At 40.3% G+C, this 27458-nt stretch overlaps 1 protein-coding gene and 1 pseudogene across 1 annotated transcript in view; one reads left to right on the top strand and one right to left on the bottom strand.

Moving 5' to 3' along the window:
* ADCY9 (adenylate cyclase 9) overlaps window positions 1–27458 on the top strand; it is a 149611-nt gene that overhangs the window by 94540 nt on the left and 27613 nt on the right. The window contains exons 2-4 of the mRNA XM_054589513.1: window positions 12813–13003; window positions 25871–25975; window positions 26974–27191. Of these exons, the coding sequence (XP_054445488.1) occupies window positions 12813–13003; window positions 25871–25975; window positions 26974–27191 (514 nt within the window). The remainder of the gene's footprint in view (window positions 1–12812; window positions 13004–25870; window positions 25976–26973; window positions 27192–27458) is intronic.
* LOC129083255 (neo-calmodulin-like) lies at window positions 2053–3736 on the bottom strand (annotated as a pseudogene).

Genomic DNA, 27458 nt, shown 5'->3' with positions numbered 1-27458 from the left:
AACATTCACTTTCTATATTTCTGCTGAGGACTCAGCCCTGGGAAAAGTATGGCTTTTATTTTATTTCTGTGTTTCGGTTTTTTCCATTTTAATGTGATTTGGTGGTGCCTTGCCTGCCGCCTTCCCTCAGTGTGATTTCTTGAACTTTTTAAAAAAACGTATTTATTTACTTATTTTTAGAGAGAGGGGAAGGGAGGGAGAAAGAGAGGGAGAGAAATATCGATTGGGTGCCTCCTGTACATACCCCATTTGGGAACTGAACCTCCCTGCCCCCCTCAACCTAGGCATGTGCCCTGACCAGGAATTGAACTGGTTGACCTTTCACTTTGTGGGACGATGCTCAACTGAGCCACACCTGTCAGGGCTGTTTTCTTTGTCTTTTTTTTCAGCAACTTTTCTTTCATCCTTGAGCTCCTCTACTAATTTTTCTTTTTTTTTTACTGGTTTCCACAGATTCCATTTCTTTCTTAAACTTATATTTATGACATATTCTTGGAATCAGTGATATTTTTGTAGTAAGTATATCTTTACCCTATTTATTTCTCATATTTCTTTCTTATTTTTAATAGAACACAGAATACATAGTTGGTGGTAATTAACTTAAACTTTTAGTTTTCTTTTTTGAATTGTATAATTGTGGAAAAATTAATAGTTTTTTTAATGACTGAAAATCACACATATGGTGAATATGGATTAATTTCAAACATATTGCTAGGCAAAAAAAGCAACTTTCAGAAGAATACTTGTAAAATGATGTCATGTATATAAATTTTAAAAAGCATACTAATGCTGTATATTGTTAAGCGTTACACATATATGTAGTAAAAACCTAAAGCAATGTATAGGGAGAAGCAGTGTGGCAGTGGCATTCAGAATAGTCACCCTTTCTGTGAGGGGGAAGGGTTTGCAATGGGGGAAGAGCCACAGCACACCTGAACACTGCAGGTGACATTTTGTTTCTTAGGTGGGACCATGAGTCTTCTGCGTTTTTATCCTCACATAATTCGAGGTTTAAAATTTTATAATCAGTTAAAAAGTTTATTCTTAATCTGAACATAAAGTAAATAATAATATCTAATATAGAAAGTGAAAATAAATGAGAACATTTCTAATATAGAAAGTGAATGTTTTCATAATACTATTATTCTGTTAATATTTTGGTATATTTTTTACGCGAATGGTCTTTTTATTGGAAAAAATAAAAAGAGAAGCATTTACAACCTGGAATGGATATAAATTGTAATTTCTTGAACAACAATGTTGATAGTTGTGTGGAATCCCCAGCCACACCCTATCTCTGCTGGCTTCAAGCCATGGTTCAGAAGGTTTTAAAAACAGAGTCCAAAAATGCTGCTCCCCTGGTAAAAGTTTCTTTTTAAAAATTTGTGTGAATGTTGACAGCCTGACACCCATTTCACTCTAGTACAATACAGATAATACTAAACCAACAGGAGCCTGCCACCAGGGTGTGTCACATGGTTGGGGCACATGGAAGCGCAATAAGGCCATCCTGCCAGTAGGGCTACATATACAGAGTTTATCCTTCACCCGTTTTTTTACACACTTCCTGAGGTAAACCAATTTTAAATTTTAAATGTGTTTGCTTTCAGCAAACCAGCTATTACCATTTATACTAACAAACTGAACTAGAACCCACTTGAATACGTTTTGAATTTATTTTTTCATTTTTCATTTTTAATACAAATCCCTGACTGGGCTCAATTGTCAAGCTGCATGGATGAAAAACTGGCCAGCCCAAAGAGTATATTAATCATTAGCAAATGGAACTTCAAGGAGTCCACTAAATGCTCCTTTATCATTAAGGTGGTACAAGTATTTGTACTGTAAAACCGATGTGCAGCTTGATCGTTAGGGGATACAGCCACCGACCAATACATACAGACTTTTTGTGTATGGACAGAGGTACTTTTGACATTCAGTTTTGCTCTATAGCAACAGAAAGTAAATGAATTTTTTTTTTAATTTTGCAAGAAGTAAGTAAAATATTCAGTTTGAGTATTCTGGGGAGGGGAAGAATTTGAAAGTAGGTCTTCATTTTGTAGTCATAATTTGTATGAATTCTTCATAGTTGATTTGTCCATTTCCATCAGTATCTGCTTCTCTGATCATTTCATCTACTTTTTCATAGTTTTTCTCCTAAATTTGTCATGGCATGATCTAGTTCTGTCACACTGATATAACCATTGCCACCCTTGTCAAAGACTCAGAATGCCTCAGAGATTTCTTCTTCACTGTCTGTATCTTTCATTTTTCCAGCCATCATAGTAAAAAATTTGGGGAAGTCAATGATGCTGTTACCATCAACATGCACTTAATTGATCATATTCTGCAATTCAGCCTCTCTTGGGTTCTGACCCAGTGACCTCATGACAATGCCAAGTTCCTTTGTTGTGATGGTACCATTACCATCTTTGTCAAATAGGGAGATAGCTTCCTTGAATTCAACAGTCTATTATTCTGCCAGCTGATCGCCATGGTGCCCGTGAAGGGAGTATCAGAGGGATCGAGGGTGGCTGCACTCGCACAGTGGCTGTGACGGGGGTGCCTCTGCTGCTGTGGCTCAGAGTGCCTTGAGTGCTGTGCCACTACCCGCCTGCACAGCAGCTGCCCAACTGCGCCGCAGTCTTCAAGGCTCCAGCACACCTGCCATGGTGTATTTTTGTATGTTTCTTTTTTTTCATTAATTTTTCAACTTTACTGAGGTATAATTGACAAATAAAAGTATAAGATATTTAAAGTATTACTTTGTGTTTTGATATATGTAGACATCATGAAAAGATTCCCCCATCTAGTTAACACTTAGGCAAACCACTCATCAAAAGAGAAAATCTTGATGTGAGTTGAAAACTGACTGACTTGAAAAGTGAGGACATTCGCATCCATCACCTCACATCACACCTCTTTTTGTGTGCGTGTGTGTGAGAACATTGAAGCTCTATTCTCTTAGCATATTTCAATTATATAATACAATGTTATCAACTGTAGTCATCATCTTTTACATTAGATTCACAGACCATGTATTTCTGTGTTCTTAAAGTAGTCTAGTATTGTTCAGAATAACCCTTTGTTTCTTTCCCGTATCTTAGCACTCTTCGTGTCTTCTTTTCTCCAAGTACTCCTCTACCCTGTTTGAGGACAGTACCTCTACTGAGCAGGGACCTCCTTGCTGAAGGATTTGGAACTTTTCTTCCCAGGGGGTTTGAATGCATGGGCCTTCTGTCCACTTCCAGCTGTCCTTTAGTGTCTGTAGCAGACTCCCACTTTCCATTCTAAGACAAGGGAGCTTCTGAAGACTCATACCCCCACCCCGCCATTTTTTTAATCTTTTCTCCTGAGGATAAATTTATTATTTTGGAGAGAAAGGAGGGGAAAGAGAAACATCGGTGTGAGAGAGAAGCATTGATTGGCTGCCTCCTGTATGTGCCCTAGGGGACTGAACCTGCAACCCTTTGTTGTATGGGGACAATGCTCCAACCAGCTGAGCCACCCAGCCAGAGCTCATCCCCTCTTTCTGTGAGAGGCTGTTGACTGTAGCTCCAGGTCACATTATTCTTTAAGTCACACCTCTGCATGTTGACCCCCACACCTACATCTCTTGTCCTCCTCTCATATATAGGCACTCACTACTCACTGCCTTGGTTTTGCTCTTAGCTTTGTTTATGTGAGGGTCTATGACATAGTTGTGATTTTCTTGAAGCATAAATTGCAGCCCCATGCCATACATGTGAGGCTAGCATGAGAGAGTGAATCACCCAGCCAGTGACTTCCAGAGTGGCAGAGTGACCCCTCTCTAGACTCCTTGTCAAATACCAGGCAACATTTTAAAGGTTATTAAAAGCATATCACACAGGCCCTGGCCAGGTAGCTCAGTTAGTTAGAGCATATGCCATGCTTATGTGTTCGATACCCAATTAGGTATCAACTAATAAATGCATAAATAAGTAAAACAACAAATTGATGCTTCTCTCACTCTCCCTGTCTTTCTGAAATCAGTGAGCATATTCTTGGGTGAGGATTTACAAAAAAATCGTTTTTACAAAAACATCATAACCACATAAACACAACTTTGATTTTTCTGAGAAAGGTCTAAAATAGAAAGACTGCCTCCAGTGCCGAAATAAAATTAGAGAAATAGGAGATATCTAAGAAGATACTGTTTCTTGATCAGAAAATAGGCATTTTTGGTTTCTCAGTTACTGGCTTGAGCAAGTCTGCCATGTGCTCTATAAGAACAAGAAAATGCAGTTTAAGGAACTGTTTCAGTTAATGCTCCAGCAAGTGTGTAATACACTCATCAAAAGAGAGAAGGATTTTTCTCTTCTGAAAACTGATTGACTTGAAAAGTGAAATTCACAGCAAGCATGTGACTGTACTGGAAATGTGATTTGGGAGGAAGCCAGAAGCTGGGATAAACATTTCCACGAAGTAAAAGGTAGCGAAGGTGCTGGTGTGGCTACTCCCAGGAAAGGCCAGTCAGGAATTATAAGAATTTTGTATTTTGCCTTGCAAAAGATGACATTTCCAGGTGAGGGAGGGTGAGGTTGGCAGAAGATGTTCACAAGAAGTATCAATGTGGGTAGCACTTCCTCTGTATTAGAAGAAGATTCCTTTGCAAATAAATGCCCTGTGGATGAATAGGAAACAGCAGTCAGTGTTCAAGGCACCAGGGAAAGCCTGAGCCGTCTGCTTTGTGGAGATAAAGAGGCAAGCATGAAGCTCAGGCAGTCTTGCTATACTGTGTGGTGAACTCTTGCTGTCATGAGGCGTCAAGGTGGCAATCAAAGAAGACAGCTTGGGCATCAGCCCAGCTCTTTTGGACTAGCAGTGAGAGCTGCAAATTTGATGATTCCTGGAGATATCTTATGAAGGTCAAACTTTTGTTTAATTTCTCCCAGACTTCTGAACTCTGGCCATGTTGAATTTTTAGTTTTTCAAGGTTATTTAACCTTAATTTCTTATATGTTTTTCCATTCAAGCTCTACCACTTTATCTATTTCCAAGCTTTGATTTTTAATATTTTTCTTTTACCTGGCTCTGCTCATTTCTTAGCTTGAATTCCCAAGGATAGCATATTTCTTACTGGCTTTATTTTATTTCTTTTCTGAGTCTGAGAACTATGATTGCATATAGCTTTATTTTTTCTCTTTTTAAAAATTTATATTTAGTTACTCTTTAGAGAAAGGGGAAGGGAGGGAGAAAGGGAGAGAGAGTGAAATGTTGATGTAACAGAAGCATCAACTGGTTGCCTTTGATATGCACCAGGACTGGGGACTGAACCCTCAACCCAGCCCTGACTGGGAATTGAACTGGAAACTTTTTGTTTTGAGGGACAACGCCCAAACGACGGAGCCACACCAGTCAGGGCTATTTTTTCTCTTTTTCAAAAAAACAGCTTGATTGAGGTATAATTCACATACTATTATATATAATTCATCCCTCTAAATTATACAATTCAGTGGTGTTTAGTATATTCACAGAGTTGTGCAGCTATCACCACAGTCTAATTTTAGAACACTTTCATCACCCCCAAAAGAAACCCTGTACCCATTAACTGTTGCTTCCCACCCGCCTACCTTCCAAACTTCTAGCAACTACTAGCCCACTTTCTGTTTCTATGAATTTGCCTATTCTGGACATTTCATGAAAATAGAATCATACGGTATGTGGCCTTTTGTGACTGGCTCCTTTTACTCAGCATCATATAGCTTTATTTCTATTTTCTATGTATTCCCCTTTTTGGTTTTATTTTTTAATTATTTAGCTGCTACCTCTTCTCAGATCTGAATTTTTCTTTTATTTATCTTTTTTCTAGTATCTGTTTTCCATTGCCTGTGTTTTGTACTTAAATTTTCAACTCTTAAAATTAAGTAGTAATTTTTAGCCCTGACTGGTGTGGCTCAGTTGGTTGGGTATCAACACTGAGCCAAAGTGAAAAGTTGCCAGTTCAGTTCCCAGTCAGGGCACGAACCTGGGTTGAAGGTTCAGTCTCTCATTGGGGCATGTGCAGTAGGCAGCCAATCAGTGTTTCTCTCCCTTTCTTTCTCCCTCCCTTCCCCTCTCTAAAAATAAATAAAATCTCTTACGTAGTAATTTTTAAACTATTAATTACTGAAATCTTAAAATTAACTCTTATTTCTTAGTTCTTTAGGGAAGAGAATACAGTCTGTGACTCCCCTTGTACCTGTTTTAGATGTAACCTGACATACTCTTTTTTGTCTGTTGGCATTCCATGTTATCACTTGGTGAATAACAATTTATTAGTTGTAAGTCTGTTTTAGTTCCCAACACCTTTCCTTCTAGCTCTCTTGTTTTATAGCCTTTCCTGATTCTATAAACTCTGTTATATTACATTATTCCATGATAGTTATCATAGACCTTTGTTTGTTTTGTTTTCGAACACCATAAAATGCCTTTGGTCACTTCTGAACATTCTGTCAGCACATATTATTGAATTCACGTAATTCTCTCTTGTAGATGTGTGTCATCACCTACTTATTGTCCTCACATTTACTTGCCATCTTTTCACTTTCCGATTTAATTTTTATGAGCATTACTTCATGCCCATCATCCATTTACTTTTGAGTTACTCCTGAGTATTCCTGAAGACTCTCTGAGGAAAAGCACTGTCTTTCCCTTTTGCATTTCCCCTTTTATGTGCATGAACTCATGCTATCCTCACAATTTCTCAAGAGATGATATTATTGTTACCAGTATTTTCATTTTATAGATGAGGGAACCAAAGTTGCATATTTAAGTCACAGTTTTCGTGGGCACTCAGTTTCTGAAATTGGAATATTCTTTTTCTTATCAATTTCTTTCAACACTTAGCCCAGGTCCTAACCCTCAGTAAGTACTCAATAAATATTTAATATGTTGGATAAGTGAATGAGCAAATGAATGAATGATATACTACCTGGTAGGCTGTTCATGGATATGCCGCATGTTATCTTTTTAAGATTCTGTTTCTGTGAAGGACCGTGGTATTAATCATAGTTTAGGACTATTTTAGAGGTGGGAGGAACAGGTCTCTGAAGTTTGTTACCACCAGATTTTATGGTGTTAATCCTCAGCAACATAGCATTTAGCAGGGTAGTGTTTATTAATGCCAAGTATGGAAGGTAAGAAGAAGACAGTGGCCCTGGTAGGTGGCTCATCAGTGGGTTGTAGCATTGTCCTGTTGTGCCAGGGTTATGAGTTTGATCCCCGTTCAGGGAGAATGCAGGGGTCAGCTGGTGAATGTGTGGATGGGTGGAACAAGGGGTCAGTGTTTCTCTCTCTCTCTCTTCTTCTTCTCTCAAGGCAATAAAAAAATTTTTTTAATTAAATTTTTTTTAAAAAGACAGTGCATGGGAACATGGTCACTAAATGTGTATTGGCCACTTGTATTTGAACACGATGGCAGCATATTTATCCATTAATGGTAGAGAGAGGGAGCTGAGTACAGAAAGCACCTGTTTCAGTAGCAGGGTGGAAAGAGAGGGAGAGGAAGTATGTTCTAAAAGTTTGTTTTGTTCAGCTAAGGTTTGAATCAAGAGCAGGATAAACAGGCATGGTACGCACCTTTGTCTCTTTCACCTGATTGAGTAAATCTGTCTCATATTTTATTGCTTGAGATTACATTTTTTAGAAAGAGATTAAGTTTCACCACCAGCCATTTACTATAGGAACTTGTGATTTATTGTGAAGTGTTGGGACAACCAAGATGAATCTTTTTTTTTTTTTTTTTTTTTTTTTTTTTTTTTTTTTTTTTTAGTTTTATGTAGGAGTAGAAAGGACTGAGACTCATCCAGAATGTTTTAATGTCAACAGGTGAAAAATGTTTTGTTTTTTTATTTTCACCAAAACTTTTGATCTTCTTAAGCAGGAGCAATAGAAATACCCTATATATAATTTGGTAGGCCTGGGTCATTTGGTAGGTTAAGATTAAGAGAATTTTAATCTTTGTTTTTCTTATTGACCAACAGGGGTGTCCAACCTTTCGGTGTCTCTGGGCCACACTGAAAGAAGAAGAGTTGCCTTGGGCCACACATTAAATACACAAACACTAATGGAAACTGATAAGCCAGAAAAAAAAAAGTTTTAAGCAAATTTGTGATTTTGTTTTGGGCCACATTCATAGCCATGCTGGGCCACATGAGGCCTGCAGGCTGCGGTTTGGACACCCTTGGACTTTAAATAATCCTCATGCTACTCAGCCATTACAGACCTAGTTATGAGAAAAACTGCAATACAAACTGAAACAACTTTTTAGAATATGTACTAGCCCAGTCTGATTTCTTCTCTTATGTTTATTGTTTCAAATCACTGGTGATGCAAGCTTCTAGGCATTTGTTATGTTACACTGCTAGTTCCCAAGGCTGTGTCTCCTGATTATTCTTCCTGATTATTCTCTTCTTTCTGTTGAGTTGACATTCAGGTCCTTAATTCTTGGAGATTGAGGATATCTCATTCCAAAGCAAGCATCCCACAGAAAAAGACTGTGATACAGAAAGGAATCCAGAATAGTCTTTCTTTTTTAAACTGGACTATGGCATTCACTCAAATTACACTCAGTTCACTAAAACTAAGCACCAGTTCTATGCAAGGCACAGTTTTTTTCTTGAAAGAATTGATGATATACTTAAGAAGACTTAAGAATGTTAACCACATTACTCTCCTTGAAACAAGCAGCCAGAGACAAGCTCCTCTGTCGGACAGGAGCCCTGTAAGAACTGTGTAATTCCACCCTTCAGCCCCTGTAAAATTAAGCTGATTAAAAGCCATAAATGCTGGTGAGGTTTAAAATCAATTACTAGGAAGGAATATAAGAAACCTTATTGTGCTCCTGTTTACATTATGCTTAACAAAATAAAGAATTTATCTGCCTTATTTTGACCTCCTGCTTGTAAATAACCATTCTTATGAACTTGGACCTCAGGATCCACATGTGTGGCTACTCATTAAATCTTCACCTCTTACAAACTCTCTTGACTTAGACTTGACAAAGCTGGAACTTAGTTACTCAGACCTCATACACTTCCCAGGTATTTCACATCAGGCAGTTAAGCTCTGCCTTACTTTATCATGCTGATGTCCCTCCAATTTTGGCAAAAGGTTTCATTTAAAATTTAGCTTTATATTGAAGCATAAATAAAAAGATTCTTAATTTGTTCACCAGTTTTGCTTGCCATGGACACATATGTACGTTCAACCTTGGGAACATCAGCAGTAGTGTATCATCAGTACAAATTGGTCACTAGGGGCTTCCTAAAGAGAAATTCAAGTTAGAAACAAATCTGGAGCAATTATTGATTTAATCATTTCACATATGCTTTTGTACATAAAAGGAGTGACAAAAAGACTCCAGTGATAAACAGGTCAAACATCCACACTGATAATAATAGCTAATGTTACTAAGTTTCTACTGTTCCAGACATTGTTGTGAAGCCTACATGTGTGTTAATTGTTTAATCCTCATATGAGCCATGTGGGGTCAGTCTTGTCCTTAGCCTCACCTCACGATGAGGAAACAGAGTTGCAGAGCACTGGGGTATGTTACTCCAGGTCATGTAGTAAGGAGGTGGTTGAGTCTAAATCTGAGATTGCTCTGCAGAAGCCATGTCCTTACCCATCTCTCCAGGGGAGAATAGGCTTGTATTCCCACCATTAACTTCCTGACTCCCATGTTCCCTAACTCCTTTCCTCCCACTTTGGCTAGAAGCCACAGCTCCCTGGCATTTCCTAAGCCTTGAGCCTGCTCACCACCCTTCCCACCATCCCCATTTTCCTCAGCATGAAGACTCTTGAGCTGGTCTACATGTCACATACATGGCCCCAGGTCACCTCTGGCCATTCCCCCTCACACATTCTCTGTTACAACCACACTAAACTTATTTCCATCCCTCAGCTCTGCCTGCCAAAAGCTCCCTTTCTGGAGGGCCTCACCATGGGCTATTGTTGTAGGACCCATGGCCTGATGACAGTTGCCCCAGCCCCTGGCCCTGCTGGCTTTCATTGGGCTCACCTCCTTTCGTCTTTCAGTTCTTAACTTGAGGGGACTTCGTCCAGCACTTCCCTGACCTCCAAGTCTTTGCAAGGTGCTGCCCTCCTATGATTTCCAGAGCATCATCACTCCCTCATCCTGACTGCTGTCTAGATCCCTCTTCAGGTGACAGCCCCATACAGCTCAGGACTGTGGTGGATATGTTCTGGCTTGTTCTGCCAGCACCTACCACAGTGCATGGAGATACTTAATAAGTAATGAATGAGGAGCAACGTGGTAGTCACAATTCATAGCAGTAACAACAAACCTCAGGGATGTGCACCCCAAGGCAGCATCAGAGCTTGCGGCTACAGAGTTGGGCACTATTGCTTTACCCTCGCTGGTGGTGGGCATGCTCGTGCTTTGAAATGCTGGCTTCAGTATCCTGTGTGTCTCTGCGGGACTCAGGCTGCTGCCCTTTAGGTCTGCTGGCTCAGTTTTTTCTCTGCTTTAGCTGTTACGCCTCCAGGAAAGGCCTCTTTCACTGGCTCTTGCAGGTTGGGAGTGGCACAGAGGGTGGTGGTAGTTGGGGGCTAGGGTGGATAAGATAGGCAATTACCTGACCAAAGATACTTCCTGGGTTTGAATGCTGAGAGCAGTGCCTCTCTGGTTTCCCCGGCTTCATGCTTCAGGACAGTCCTCACCCACAGGGAACAGCAGCTTCAACCAGGGGGCCCCCAAGCCAGTGGCATCTCATAAGGAACACTCTTCTGGGATCAAGACAGGCTGCAGGCATAATGGAAAAGCTCTCCCTTCAGTGGCAGCTTTTAACCCCCTGAAGTCAAAAAATGGCCTTCCTCTTTCTGGTCTCCCAAGTGGGTCTCTGCAGTGGCAGCATGCGCTCCCTCAGGCACCTCTTACCACCCACTGCTGGATGACATAACCTGCCATGCTTGGGAGTCGGGGGAGAGACCATTAGAGCAGCTCCAGGGACAGTCTTTTTGTGCCCTCTGTTGAACCAGGAATAAGCCCTTCTGCCCCAGAGAATCTAAGGCCAGAAATAGGACTTTTCTCTGGTTAGCCCACAAAGGTTGTGTGTTTCAACTCTCCCAAGGAAAAGCAACTAAATCAATTCCATGTTGTCTGTGACAGGAGCCGCAGAAATTCCTATAAAGTTGCTTTTACTCTTCCATTGTATTCTAGTTCATGTTTCAAATTCAAGGTTATGCATGTAATTAGTTATAACTGTGATTGATCTTATTCATAAATTGGGATGTATGTTTTTGTTGGAGGGAAAAAAAGGAAGTTCAGGACTGTAGTTTAGAGTGAGCATGTAACTATCTCCTTTGCAGTCATTTAGCATCTAAAATTATTTATCTAAGAAGTCTTCTGTGTCCCACCAGGGATTTGGCTATACTCAAGGATATCTCTAGATGTTTTAAGGAACTTGCCAAATTCTCAGAAGGTTGACTTAAAAACATACACCATATAGTATTTTTATGAGGAGAGAGGAGATGAACAAAGATTATGTGATGAAATGGTGGTGTAATTATAAAATGATTAAGGATTATTGATTAAGTAGTCCCTAGGTGGTTTGACTAATTAATTTTAAAGATTCATTAAATCTGTACTAAGTGTAAGAAGATGTGCAGTTTCAGCAGTGTAGACACATCACCTTTTGATTGAGTCTTTCCATGAATGGCTTTTCATTACCACCTTCTGCTGGAGCTTAAATTCTCCAAGACAGACCCCTATTTTGTTACTGATTTTGTCCTCCATGTACAGGGTGGGGCAGAAGTAGGTTTACAGTTGTTCATATGGAAAATAATACAATAATTAATAAGTAGTAATACAAGAATAATCTGTTTTGCATACTTAAAACTGTAAACCTACAGTCACCCCACCCTGTATAACATATACCAGGCCTAAAATAAACATTTATTGAATAAATTGCGTCATCACCCCTTTCAATATATTTGCAGTCTGGTTAAATTCTCAATAGATTTCTTTAAATCGGGTTTTCTTCTTTTTCAGAAATTCATTGAATTCCTCATTATTTCCCCAGCAGATAGTGTGAATACCCAGAGCAGAGACCTACACACCTGTTACAGCTGCTTAATAGTGTAGCATTCATTAGTATGTGATTTCAGCCTTTACTGAGAATTGTAAAGATGTAAGTTAATTGTCCATTTAATCCACTTTTTTTAAATGAGGATTTTGTGAGAGGATAAAATTCATGTAGACTGCAGCTGAACAAAAGCAGAATGTTCTTGCTATGAGTGTTTGGCTCCAACAGAAAATAGATACTTCATAAATTTGAATCAATGGAGGTTTTAATTACCCCTGTGGGTGCATACTATGGTCTCATTTTTCATGTAGTTTTGCAGCCCCTGACATAGGTAAAAGGGTCTATACTCTACTCTCAGCCTTACAACTAGATCTATCATTATATGTGTCAGTGACTAGTATTAGAGATGAAAATAAACCCCCAAAATGTAGAGGTTCTACTATTTTGCTCTGCTGCTGTCACAAAGAGGTCAGCAGACCCTTTCTAGGAGGAATTTTTTAATGTTCATTTCAGCCCACAAAGGTAAAATGTGCATCCATCATTTAGAGAAAACATAATGTGAGTAAATGGTGTGTCTTGGAGGCAAATGTTCCCCTGAGGCTGTGCATCTGGAAAGATCGAAGTCAGTAGTAAAATATGACATATTCACATTTTCACTTTACTTTCAACTTTTCAGGAGCAGGTCCTGCATGGAGAGCAAGATGGAGCTGCATTCAACCAACGGTGGTTTCAACCTGTGCTGACTGTAATTTTTATCCATAGGTTTGAAGACATACCTGATAGCGGGTCAGAGAGCGAAGGAGTCTCATTGCAGCTGTTCAGAGGCCTTGCTTTCTGGCTTTGAGGTCATTGATGGCTCACGGGTGTCCTCAGGCCCTAGGGGACAGGGGACAGCATCACCAGGGAGTGTCAGTGACTTGGCGCAGACTGTCAAAACCTTTGATAACCTTAAGGTTAGTTTTTTTTTCCTACTTCTAAAACTTTATATTAATTCTGCAGTAGAACATATGAAATAATAAACAGCTTTTGGGGCTGTTGCAGACGACTGGAATGTCCTTCACTTTGGTTTTGTGATTTTTTTCATGTGGTATAAAAGATACAGCATTTTGCATTTTGAATATCTTTTCTTTTTTTGACATGTTCTGCACCTCCATTTTCTTTCTACACTGCATAAAGACGCTTCTCACTTGAGTTGTTATTTTCTTTTTCTGCAACCTATGATATCTTTTAGGATTTCTAAAAGCTAATAAATGATAGTGAAGGTGATTCTCACATCTTGCTGGAGAGCTAGTTGGTCTCTTATTTCAGAGACCACTTTCTCAAGTATTTCTATGTCTCCTAAAATCCAATGTTTTATGATTATTTTAAATTCTGTTGGTGTGGTGAATCTTATGCCGTAGCTAACTGAAGGAATGAAGGCTTGCCAAGAACATTATGGTATTCCATTATTGGAACAGAGGTGTCCTGGTGGCTGTCGAGAAGTACCTATTTCTGTCATAGTGAACTAATAAGGAATTAATATGATGGACGTTGGGCATACTAAATCAGTCTAGTTTATGAGTTGTCCCTCAATTTTCACATTTGATATAGTTCCCCCATTTGTACCTCTTCTTTATTTTAACAATTTAAATATTTGCCTTTTCCATTTTTTTAAAGACAGTTAAAATATATATCCACTTCACTTTTGTGCTTTCAAATACCTCAATGATATATTGGTCAGGATAATCCATTCTTAGGGTTTTAATCCAATGTGTTCCTTCTTATCTACATTCATTAACAGATTTGAAAACTAGCTATGTTGGTATTTAAGCTTAATAGGCATCATAATGTGGCAATCAGCTGGGATTATTCACTGCATCAGGATCCATAGGACCAATCACCAGTTACTTTGTGTAATCATTGCATTCAGGTTTATTGACAGCACTCATATATCATTTTCATTGTGTGCTTTGTTAACTTAGTGCAGAGTTTCTCAGCCCTGACACCATCAACATTTTGGGCCAGGTAACTGGAGGAAGCCATCCTGTGCACAGTGAGATATTGAGTAGCATCCTTGGCTTCTACCCACTAGGTGCCAGGAGCTCCCCTGCTACTATTGTAACAACCAAGACTGTTTCCAGCATTGCCCAATGTCCCCTGGGTGGGTGGAGGGTAAAATCACCTCAGGTTTAGAATCAGTGGGGTAGATATTGGGTCTTGTCTTCCATGTACTCTCTGGCACATGAGTAACAGCTAATATATATGAAATTTCCTTGATGCCTGTGCACTTTCGAGACAGCTTCTTTGCTGGACTGATGTTTTGCAGCAGTCAGAAAGGAGCTCTGGATGCATTGACTGTCACTGAGCATGGCAGGGAAGAATCATGTCAGGAAGGAGCACAAAATTTCATTATTTAGGGAGAAACAATTTTCTCCAGGCTTCAAACTGAGCTGTATCTAAGTAGAGAAATAGAGCTCAAAGCCAGAAATAAATGATTTGTTGTCTGTTGCCATTTTAGATTTTGTGTATGTGAGTTTCTATCCATTAGGGAGTATAGTTGCTGACTTCACTTTTTTAAAAGAAATTTGGATAGACAAAATCTATTTAGTGTATTCTGTTACCTTGTATAAATTTTCCAAATAAACATTGAAAGTTTCCTGAAAATTTTGTGATGTATTATTAAGTTGACTGAGTTTACCAAAAGGAATTTGAGCAAAGAAAGAATCTTTGTGGGTTAGATAAATTGGATCTTGAAGTATAATTTCTGGTATTTTGATGGTGCTGTGGGGTATTGTAAGACATCTGAGACTAGGGCTGTGCCAGAAAGTTAGAATTACAGTTGGAGTGGAAGGGGCAGGAGTAGATGAAAGACTTGGTCTCCTCTCCAGACTTTGCCACTTTGGGAGGTCCTTGCCACACTCTTGTCTTCTCTGTTTCTAGTGCCTGTGGTAAGGATCAGGTGAGAGAAGGCATCTATGAACATTTTATAAAATATAAGCACTGGGTAACTGAGTGAATCGTTAAGAACTAGAAACCTAAACTTGAAAGGCAGAAAACTGAGGTCTGCCTTAAAGATTATATAGATTATAATCTGACATATAAGGCCTTCCCTCAAGTAACAGTTTTTGAACAATAGAAATATAAAATATCAATTGCTTGCTCATAATTTTTTGGGTGGGTTTTTCCTCTGAGCTTGTCAGTGCCTTATACGTGTGTCATTGACTTGTTGCCTTATATTGTCTGCACTATGGTTAGCTCTTCTCATTAGCTGGAATCCTCCTATCTTTCACCAGAGCCTGTTGACTCTTTCTGTCTACCGACTTTAATCTCCTTTGTTGCTGTTGTCACCTCATCTAGCGAGAGTTAGCGCCCATGTAGATTTGTCACAGGCCTCACATTTCCTTCCTAGTCTGGTGTAAGGCAGTGCTTCCTCTGTGTTCCCTTGAGCAATACTTTCTCTGGATGGACATAGGTGTCAAGCCCAGAAAAAGGGTTCTGTGGTCAGGTACATTTGGGACGCTCTGGGCTAAACTACACTGAAAAGGTTCCTTTACTGCAGGACTTCTCAGAGCCTTTAGTATGGTAATATGCATACTTAGATCTCCAGAGAGGGTTGTTGTATGCAGCATTCTCAGGCCTCTTTGACCACAAATTTCTTTTTTCAAGCTGCTGCTTTGGGAAAATGCTTGTCTAGTGGAAGGGGTTTCATACATGAACCAAGAAATTAGAGTAAAGTTGTTCAGTACATGTTCGTCAAATGAATGCATATCTTGGTCCTGCTGTTCCTTTTACCTGCAATACTCATTGCTGCCCTTCTTCCCTAAAAACTCCTCTTTTCCTTTTGCAGTTCACCTTCATTGCTGCTTTCTATGACTCTTCTACTTAATAAAGCTCTAATATTATAGCTATAACATATACAATCTTCAATATTTTCCTCATGTTTCTTATGTGCCTTACTGTGAGCTCTTGGAATGCAGGCAGGGCCCATGTTTAAAAAAAAAAAAAAAAAAAAAAAAAAAAAGAATGTTTTCCTCAAGTATCCAGCACAATGCCTGGCATATGGCAGATAATTACAACTATCTTACGGCTTAAATTTTTCATTCTTAAATTATACACAGGAAGATAGAACTCTGCAGAGGTAGCCTAAAAGGACCGAACTGAGAAGCCTGAGCAGAACTAAATAGAATCAAAGTAATGTCTAGGGAGCATTTGTCTTCTTTCCTAGTGCATGTGTCCTATGTGTCTGTAAGTTATTTCTCAGTTCGTGGCTGAAGAAGTCTTACCTAATATTTCGTAAAATAGTCTTGAGTACTATGATGACCTACCAAGAAACTGTAGTCGTGTCAAAGGACAAGGGTTTTGATCCTCAGGTAAGAGAGAACTCGCTCACACTCAAGCATTGATTTCTTGAGTGAGTGACAGTGAGTAGTGTTTCTTTTTTCTTTTTAAAGATTTTATGTATTTATTTATAGAGAGAGGGGAAGGGAGGGAGAGAGAAAGGGAGAGAAACATCAATGTGCAGTTGCCTCCCGCGTCCCCAACTGGGCATCTGGCCTGCAACCCAGGCATGTGCCCTGACTGGAAATCTAACTGGTGACCCATTGGTTCTCATGCCAGCACTCAATCCACTGAACCACACTAGTTGAGTGACGGTGAGAGTTTTTCATCAAGAAGCCCTGGCACTGCACAATGAGGGGCTGTGAGGAGGAGACACTGCTAGCACTGTGGCACTCAGCTCTCTGAGCCGGAGCTTCCAAAAATAGCGCTAGGGTTTGGGATAAGGGAAAGAGGAGTTAAGAAGGGAGCCCAGGAAGGAGACGAGCTTTACACGTCATAGTCACAGAAGACAGCTTTAGTGATGTAGGAAGGGCCAAAAGTGAAAATTGAGGATTGTTCTAAAAGCTTTGGCTTTAGGACTTGTGAGCAAGTCGCTTAACTTATTTAAGTCACGCATTATTAGCGGCATTATTTAAGTAAAACGGTGATGATGACGCAGTCTCTTAGGGTTGTTGTGAAGATTAACTGAAGTAATGCCCATGAATGCTGTTTGTAGCAGATGCTCAGTTAACTCCAGGACAAGTAATTATTCACTCTGTGTGGAGACGTGGACAGTGACCACTGTAGGAGTGAAGAAGGACAGGAGGAGACATAGATACTGTGTTGATTTGCCCACAGTGAGTCATTGACTATTATTGGGAAGGTCTCGCCTTCTCCACTTGTTCTGACTTGAGAGAGGTTCTCCCATTTTTCTTCTTGGTCCTTGGTGTGGGGGATTGTAACCATGTCACAAATATATAATCAGAGTATGGGCACTTGGCCTATTTAATGTCACCTCAGCTCTGCAGAGGAGGTCTGCTACTTATTTGTTATAAAGCTGTACATGATAGATCGAAACTCACATACCAATAACACTAGCTGCTCTAATGCCTTTGTGAAGAACCAAGAAATGAAAACCAAAGATGTGGGTGGGTGTTTTTTCTTTCTTTTTCTTTCTCTCATTATATCAGTTCTAGTAAGTGAACTATGTGAGATGTGACAGCATCTTAAGCTCATCTCTGAAAGATCTCACTGGAAATGCTCCTGCTTGGCTATCATTGTGAATTTACCTAAATCTATTATTCAGAACCCCAGGACTGTGTGCTCATGGGGTGAAAGTTTCTACATGTTTATAGTCAGTAATGAGGCTGATGGTGTGGATTTGTCCACTTGGGGCAATTCGGAGAGGACCTGCCCTTTTCCTTTGAGGTTACTAGCCCCAGGGACCATTCTTCTGTGACAGTTGCCATGACATTTTTTCCCCTACAAGAAGCTTTATTTTTTTAAATAAATATTTTATTGTTGTTCTGTTACAGTTGTCCCAATTTCCCCCGCTTTGCCCTCCTCTGCCCAGCCCACCCCTGCTTCCACAGGCAATCCTCACTGTGTTGTCTGTGTCCATTCATACATGTTCCTTGACTAGTCCCTTCCCCTTCTTTCCACCCTTATCCTCCCCCCCACTCTGGTTTCTGCCAGTTGCTTCCTTTTTCCATGCCTCTGGTTCTGTTTTGCTTGTTTGTTTATTTTGTTCATCAGGTTCCTCTTATAGGTGAGATCATATGGTATTTGTCTTTTGCCTCCTGGCTTATTTCACTTAACATAATATTCTCTAGTTCCATCCATGCTGTCATGAAAGGTAGGAGTTCCTTCTTTCTTTCTGCTGTGTAGTATTTCATTTTGTAAATGTACCAGTTTTTCGATCCACTCATTTACTGATGGACACTTAGGCTGTTTCCAGCACTTGGCTATTGTAAATAATGCTGCTATGAACATTGGGGTGCATAGGTTCTTTTGAATTGGTGTTTTGGGATTCTTAGGGTAAAGTCCCAGCAGTGTAATTGCTGGATCAAAAGGCAGTTCCATTTTTAGTTTCTTGAGAAAAATCCATACTGTTTTCCACAGTGGCTGCACCAGTCTCCATTCCCACAAACAGTGCACCCGGGTTCCCTTTTCTCCACATCCTCACCAGCACTTGTTGTTGGTTGATTTGTTAATGATGGCCATTCTGATCTATGTGAGGTGGTATCTCATTACAGTTTTGATTTACATCTCCCTGGTGGCTAGTGATGTTGATCGTCCTTCCATATGCCTATGAGCCCTCTGCGTGTCCTCCTTAGAGAAGTGTCTATTCAGGTCCTTTGCCCATTTTTTAATTGGATTTTTTGTCTTTCTTGTGTTGAGTTGTATGAGTTCTTTATTTTTTTTGGATATCAAACCCTTGTCCAAGACTCTAAGTAAATGATCACTTCTTGTATCTCCTTGTTTTTTCTATTATTTGTATATAAAATCATTATGAATAGGCTCAGCTGGCTCAGTCTTAGGAGGCAGAAGGCCTCTACTTTTAATTTTAATTCATTATAGAAATGGAAAAGGTAGTAGATCTCTTTCTATCTATATCTATATATCTCTATACATACATATACACTATATATATAGTTTATTTTTTCTTTTATTTTTTTAAAGATTTTATTATTTATTTTTGTAGAGCACAGAAAGGAGGGAGAAAGAGAGAGAGAGAGAAACATCAGTGTGTGTTTGTTTCTTGTGCACCACCTGCTGGGGACCTGACCAGCAACCCAGGCATGTGCCCTGACTGGGAATCGAACCAGTGACCCTTCAGTTTGCAGGCCAGCACTCAATCCACTGAACCACACCAGCCAGGGTTATAGTTTAGAAATTAAATATTTATTATAAATGGTGACTATACTTAAAACCATTAAATTAGATAGGTGAATTATATGTTAATTATATCTCAGTAGAGCTGTTATAAAAATGAATAAATAGTAGTTTGACTGCTGACTCTGAGATATGGATATAAAGTAATTTTTTTAAAAGGACTTTTCAAGATTTATCTATATTTTTAGTTGTTTGTGTACATGTCCTTCAATTAGGAAAAAGTAGATCACATAAATTGACAGCTCTTTCTTACAGAAGGATTTCATGTAATAGATGTAGAAGGAATGAGCAAAAGAGAATCCCCATTAGAACATAACAGTAATAGTTGTTGCAGGCAAGATCCATCAATGAACTCTAAAATTAGTGGTTTTAAGTTTAAGGAGAAACAGGATATTTGCATATCTTCTAAGCATCTCCCCTTTCCTGCAGATATTTATTCATTAAAAAGGAAGAATAGTAACTGGCAGTAGAAAATTTGGAGGCCTCCATCTTTACTGGATGATGAAGACAGAATTATGGTTAGTAAGACTAGTGGTATCTTATATACTGTGAAGTGAGGTGCTGAAAAGGGCATATCAACCCTATGGACTTCTCCCCTTAGTCAACTTCTATGAAGGCATCAGAAAAATCCAAATTCAAGGGCAGTCTACAAAATACTTGACCAAGACACTTCAAAAGTGACATGGTCATTGAAGACAAGAATGACTGAGGACCTGCCACAGACCAGAGGAGACTATGGAGAAAGAACAACTAAGTGCAACATGGCATCCCAGGTCAGAAACAGGATATTAGGGGGGAAACTGAGAACTCTGAATATGAGATATTAGACATAAATGAAATTTCTCAAAATATGAAATACTTTCTTCTTCTGACTTTTTGATGGAATACTTCCACAACATAGTCACAGAATTCTTGCCTTCTCAGCTTCAGTTACTAAGTGCAGTAGCCATGTAGGACTCAGGAGTCTGAGCAGGGTTCTGTGATTCTCCATTGCATGACTTTGTGAACCTGTGCCTGATTTTCACAGGTTTTTGTTTTGTTTATGGTTTTGCTTCCAGAATTCTCAAGCTGTTTATTTCCTGTTTTTGAAGGTTTAGGTTGCCTTTCTTTTTCTGTAACAATTACTGCTTTATTTTCCTCTAATATTTTGCGTCTATTTTTCTCTGATATTTTGTTAGCAGAAATCATCTATGTGCCAGCCCCCCAGTAGTGTGTAGTAGCCAGGATGAACTTTGCTCACATTGCAGGTGATTCCTGATCACTTGGAGATGTCATACATGCATGGCTGGGGTTGAGGGCACTGCTACCTGGCCTTAAACCCCTGCTGTCATTTTCTAACTGTGACTCTGAGCAAGTCCCTTCTCTACTCTGCCTCAGTTTCCTCCTCTATAAAATAGGGCTAATGAGCCCTGGCTGGTGTGGCTAGTGGATTGAGTGCCAGCCTGTGAACTGAAAGGTCGCCAGTTCGATTCCCAGTCGGGGCACATGCCTGAGTTGTGGGCCAGTTCCCTGATGGGGAGCACCCAAGAGGCAACCCCATATTGATGTTTCTTTCCCTCTCCTTCTCTCTCCCTTCTGCTCTGTCTAAAAATAAATAAATAAACTCTTCTAAAAAAAATAAAATGGGATTAATCATAGTTTCAGCTTCATAGGTGTTATGAGGACTAAATAAAGTGGTATAGGCAAAGAGCCTACAACTTGGAATGGGCCTCAGTAAGCTTTATTTGCTGTTACTGTTGCGTGTTCCTATATGCCATATTCAACCTGAGTTTTGAGTTAGGGACACAAGGGGTGCTTCTGGTCACACAACAGCTTGTGTAATAGCCATATTCAGCAGACTAAACAAGGAAAGCCAGCGCTTTTCTGATGTTTCCTCCTCATTTCTCAGAAACGAGCCTTCCCTTCTCACTCCCTTGACAGTTATGAACAAGGACAGCTGTTAGCTTAGAAATGATTTATCTCGTGGAGAGAAATAGCCTTGAAGAGAACTATTTTATAGCTCTGTGCCATATATTCTGAACAGAATGTAGTGTGCATATATCAAACTCCATTAAAAAACAAATGTAAATGCCCCCAAGTGTGTTAGAGAAATGGTTATAGTCTTCCCTCTGAGTTCATGTTCACATTGGGTGAAGGAGCACAGATAATCAGGGAAAATGCAGAACTTACCCTTGGGTGGTCTCCAAAGGGACCTCGGGTTTCCCAGGCAATAGCCAGCATACTCTCTGGCCCATGAAGTGCTCTGTTTGGGCAACCTTAACTGCTTTTGATAAAGCTTCCCTTGGTGCCATTTAAAGAACTGGGATGTGGTCCTCACTGCCTTGGTCACTTCATGGAATGAGGCAGATTAGAGTGCCAGGATTATTCCTGGGTCCTCCTTGTACTAGGAAAGGAGGCCAGAGAGAAGCTGCATGGTGGTCAGGAGCCAAAGCACTGCAGTTTTGGCCCCACTGTTGAAGAACATTTGTGTCACCAGAGCAATCACTTTTGCCTCATGGTATTATGAGAATTAATTGAGATCAAGTACATGAGACTGAAAACATTGCCTGATTAAGGGCCTGATTATCATTCATTGGCGTGCCCTTTGTACATTGGTATTTCTTAATCATAGCAGCTGCCATCATTACAACAGCCATCTTTATCTAATATGCTGCCACTGTTGCTTCCCTGTGAGTCAGTTGCTCAGGGATGTCTCTCAAGGCAGCACGATATCCCTGGTAGTTCCCTAAAGTCTGAAATGCTTCCTGGTGAGGGCTTCTCAGGGATGGAGTTACTGGCAACAGTGCAGGGGGAGAGGTGGACATTTAGTGAGCTGGCAAACATTTCACAGAGGTGCTTGCATGCTTAGCAGAAAGCGGTTTGTGAGATGTTTTAACCCAATTAAAATGAAGCTGTAATATGTAATAGTTAAAGGAAAATGGCTGTCACAGGTGGAGAGGGGAAGTAAATCCACCTAAGCATTGCATGGTGGGGCCCTTCTCATGCACAACGGGCCCTCACTGTAGAGCAGAATGGGATGTTGAGATATGAGAATGCCTCCATCAGGGCAGGTGTATTTCTTAGAGATTTTTTGTTTCATTTGTTTTAAAATTTTAATTAAAAAATCCCCCACTCCCCCAAAGGACAGTAGCTGAAGAAATAGAATGACAAAGAGCAACATTTTCAAAGCAACTCCACAGCTTGTTCTCCCACCCAACCCCATATCCCCACTGAGGGCAAAGCTGCTGCGGGAATGCAGAATGGGGAGTGAGCACTGTTCAGGCCATAGTTCCTACTCTCTATTGCTTCACATGTGACTCCGATGAGCCGCCGAACCTCCCTGAGTGCAGACTCTTAGACCACTTATGATCATTTGGACTCTTGAGAGTGTATGTCTGTGTCTTTGTTCTCTGAGGTTCTTTTGTGGGCTTCTCTACAAGATCTTACCTCCGTATTAGAACATTTTATCACAGCAGGGTACATGACCATGTAGCCTCTCTTTGTCAAAGGGATGTAATTTTGACTTGCCCATCTGTGAAGACCCCTGCCTCAGGCTCCCTGAAGATTAACTGATCCCAATGGGCATTCCACTGACCTTTCAACCCCTTCGCAGCCAAGACCTTCACAGAGAGAACGCAGAATCTGAGTTGTGTGGTCTTTTTCTCTCAAGGGGATCCTTTGTGGAGAGTGTGTGCCCTCTGCTGTTGGATTGGTTTGATAGTCACTGTTATTTATTTGTGGCTCTAAATGCATAAAACATCTTATATGTGTAAAACCAGTCTGCAATGGGAATTCCTAAGAAGCAGATGGCCTGTTTTAAAGAGCATCAAGTGTACTTGAGGAGAGAAAAATAGTCAGAGATAGCTGATGCCGAGATAACTAAAAAAGAAATGGCTATGGAAGAGCAGATACCAAAGATGGCTGTCCTGTCTGTGATCAAGGACATTAAATTACCAGATGAACTATCTTTATAACCAGAGAGAATAGCGACCAGAAGTTTTAATATTAAGTACCAACGTTTATTAAGTACTCACAGACACTTCAGACATTGTGCAGAGCCAAGCTGTGATAAATGCATGCACACCTCCACTTGTCCACCCCTCACCCATGGCAGACATTACGAGTCAATCACAGTTCTCCTCCTGTTGGGCCAGGATGTGGCCTCATCATCTTCAGTTCATTATTCTAGAAGGTCACTATCATGGGATTAGAGTTGGTGCACAAAACAAAGCTGATTTAAAATATCTCTGATGTGCTTTACTTGTATTAACTCATTTTGCCTTTATAATAATTCAAGGTAGATACAATTCCTTTTTACCAAGGAAGAAAATGAGACTCAAGAGAGTCCCTATTAAGTAGTAGAACCAGTCCACTGACATTTTGATTTCAAAGCCATTGCCTTTAATCACTGTTCTATTACTTCTGTAGTCTTATATTTAAAAAGTGGTCAGAGCAGTAGCTGTTTACTCTTTCATCATGTCTTTACGAGATCGGTGAAAGTCCCTGGACCTTAAGGGTTTGACTCAGAGTCTCTCAAATTGTTCCCACACTCCAAGTTGTAACCACTCTACCCCCAGGACACTATTTGGCCTCTGAAAAGGACACTGTTTCCCTCGTGAAGCAAAGCCTGTTGCTGTTGCCACAGCCACCACCAAAGTCATTTAATTCTATCCCCACTAGGGGGCACCCTTAGGCCCTTGCTGGGCATTTATTGAGCACATTTGTTTTATTTCTCCCATGGGGGCTAGGAAGGGCACTCCCATTTGTGTGGTATTGGAATTTTTGTTTTTGTTTTTGTTTGTTTGTTTGTCTGTTCTGAGAAGATCAGTGGCTCCATTGGTAAAATATTTTGAAGTTTAACTCAGTCAATACCAAGATGTACTTTAAAATAATTTTATTGTATGTATTGATAATTAGAACATTTCGCCCATTAATAATGTCAGTTTTTAAAGAACTAGATATTACTTTTTGCTCTGGTATGTTAGTGAATGGTTTGGCCAGCTCTGTTGTCATGTTTGTTTTCATTTTTTGGTGAATACAAATGTTCAAACTTAGCTTGTGCATTGCATTAGATTCCCCAGTTACACACCTCTTTAAGTTCTTTGTATCTTGCATTTAGTACAATGTGGGCCTGAAACCTAAGTTGGGATGTGATCTGAGTCAATCCTTGCCTTTTGGCATTAAATGACACTTATTTTAAATTTCTGAAGTAATATTTAGCTTCCCTTAATGTATTCCAATGTTCAGCAATGCTATGTAAGGAAATGTTTTGAGTCCAAATAAATTTTTGCTGCTATAGTTTGTCTTCTCCACTGGAAGCGGTTAGTTGCTATCTCAATGACAATTCCTGGTTTAATGGATTACATTAATAATAATAGTAAGTTTAGTAAGAGAGCCAGGAACTATGCTAGGCCATCTACATACATATTCATCTAATCCTTACTACATATTTTCAGAAAAAGTGTTATCAGTCTCTTTTTACAGGTGAGAGAATTGAGGTGACTGGCTTGAGCAGGATCCTCCAAAATGAGTAAGCATTCGAGGTGGGGTTTGAACCCTGGTTTATGAAAAATGAAGGCCTTGCTTCCCTTCCTACTCTACCTGTCAGTATTAAGTTTTGCCTTTTCTTTTCTAGATCAGCTAATTTCTGCAAGCTTTTAAGAATTCCTAGGTCTATTAACGGGTCCCTCTGATTATTCAGCCTATTTTATGGGAAGAGCTCTCACTTAGAGCTTGTAGACCTTGGCTTAGTGCTCTCAGGTAGGGTAACAGCAGGTGTTTTGTTCAGTAATAGCAGCCTTATTGAGATGTGATTCACATACCAAGAAACTTACCCTTTTAAAGTGTACAATGTGATAATTTTTTGTATATCTGCAAAGTTGTGCAACTATCGCCACAATCAAGTTTAGGACATTTTCATTAGCCCCCAAAAGAAACCCTGTGTCCATTAGGTCAGGGGTCCCCAACCTCCAGTCCATGGGCTGGTACCGGTCCAGGCCTGTTAGGAAACAGGCCTCACAGCAGGAAGTGAGCTTGAATGTAATGCACTTGAATCATCCCAAAACCATCGCCCCCACCCAGGTCTGTGGGAAAATTGTCTTCCATGAAACTGGTCCCTGGTGCCAAAAAGGCTGGGGACCGATGCATTAGATCACTCCCCATTCCCTTACCTCTCTCTCCCCCGGGCAACATCCAGTCTCCTTTCCATCTCTATGGACTAGCCTTTTCTGGACATTTTATATGGATGGAATTGTTCAATGTGTGGTCTTTTGTGTCTGTCTTTTTTCACTGAGCGTAATGTTTTCAAGGTTCATTGTAGCCTAAATCAGCACTTCATCCCCTTTGACGGGTGAATAATGTTCCATTGTATGGTTAGACCACATTTCGTTGATCCATTCATCTGTTAATGGATGTTTGAGTTGTACTTTTTGTCTCTTATGGAACATTCATGTATAGGTCTTAGGTGGATGTGTTTCCATTTTCACTTTGCCAATTTGTCTTTAACTCATCCTGGAGTGGTTCAGTAAGCCTTCTGGTTGGTTACAACCACTCTACATGACAGCAGATGGCAACAATAGAGGACCTGTTTGAATTACTTATTGTGGTCATGTTTTCTGGGTGAGTTCCTATGATCTGTGTTTTTCTTTCAGACTTGCCCTTCGTGCAGAATCACGTTTGCTCCCAAATCAGAAGCTGGTGCAGAAGGAGGAACAGTGCAAAATGGCTGTCAGGAGGAGCATAAAAATAACACCAAGGTAGCAAGCTCCTGGCTGTCATTCCTGTCAGTCCCTCTCCTGGCACATCTACCAGAAATGGTACTCCTGGCTTGTCAGCTTCTCATTTCTGAGAATAACTCCTCTTCGGTGACATGGTTCTACATTTTCTAGTCCTTTGAGTTTTGTTTGTTTTGTTTTTGTTTTTAAAAATTTTTTATTTTTATTTGTTTAGTCCTTTGGGTTTTGAACAGGCCGGTAAAGAATAGGATGGAGAGTCAGAATTAATCCATGAGATGTAATCGCACACTGAACTGGATAGGATCCCTAATGGGCAATAAGATTTCAAAGACATGTGCATTAGAGTAATTAGGGAAAGTTTGTGGGGCTGGAGGTTGGACTCAAAATATGGTGGAATGTGGATTAGTTAAAAGAGTAGGGGACTTCTGGATCAGAGATATCATGAAGGTTTAGAGACAACAGTGAGAAAATGCCAGGAAAATCTCATTTGGAACCAGAGCTAGGACTAGAGTGGAAACCAGAACAAAGACCAAACCTGAGAGCCTTTCAAGCAGCTCTGAAGGCTGACCTTCCAGGAGGCCTACATCTGCCATCCTCCACCTCCGTGTCATCTGCCCACGGACTTGTGCGACACTGGATCAGTCTGTGCTGCACATAGGCAGTCACCCTTTCTTAAGCTACTGCCCATATGGGTTTCCTTTCTCAGGATCCACCCTTGTACTTCTCCCAAGTCACTCAAACCTTACCCACAGCCCTCTGGAACCCTAGTTCTGCGGTCAGCAAACTCTGAGAACCTCAACTTCCCTGGTTGCCTGAACGCCTGGAGGTGCAATTTGACAAACAAAGAGGATAGGGAAAAGCAGGTGGGCAAAGAGGTTGAGAGTTTGGATTGGAACAGAGATTTGAAGGTGCAGTGTACAGTCCAGTGGGACCCCAGCATAGCAGAGGAGTTGGGTGGAATAGCACTGTTACACACCCATGGGTCACTTTTATGTCTGTCTCTCTCTCTCTTGAGGCAGGCTTCTGGAGGACATAATTCTAAAACCCAAAACGGACTTCTCAGCCCTCCCCAAGAAGAGAAGCTCACCAATAGCCAGACCTCCCTGTGTGAGATCTTACAGGAAAAGGGAAGGTGGGCAGGTGTCAGCTTGGACCAGTCTGCTCTCCTTCCACTGAGATTCAAGAACATCCGGGAGAAAACAGACGCCCACTTTGTTGATGTTATCAAAGAAGACAGGTAAGAGCAGAGCCATGGGCACTGAAGTAAAGTTTGTAGGTAGAAGCCTTTCCCTTTTTCTGAATTACCTTATCCTCATGTGTTGTCAATGTGTCTCTTTACTTTGAAGTAAATTAAAATGTATAGAAATGTTGCATGAATAATACAAAGAATTCCCTTTATACCAGGGGTATACCTACGGCCTGCAGGCCACATATGGCCCAGGATGGCTGTGAATGCAGCCCAACACAAAATTGGAAATTTACTTAAAACCTTTTTTTTGCTCAT

The sequence above is a fragment of the Pteronotus mesoamericanus genome, unplaced genomic scaffold (assembly GCF_021234165.1).
Source record: "Pteronotus mesoamericanus isolate MK-2021 breed Mesoamerican mustached bat unplaced genomic scaffold, CSHL_Meso_final scaffold_167, whole genome shotgun sequence".
NCBI classification, from domain to species: domain Eukaryota; kingdom Metazoa; phylum Chordata; class Mammalia; order Chiroptera; family Mormoopidae; genus Pteronotus; species Pteronotus mesoamericanus.
Note: the sequence above shows the minus strand (reverse complement) of the source record. Positions and strands in the feature narration are given on the sequence as shown.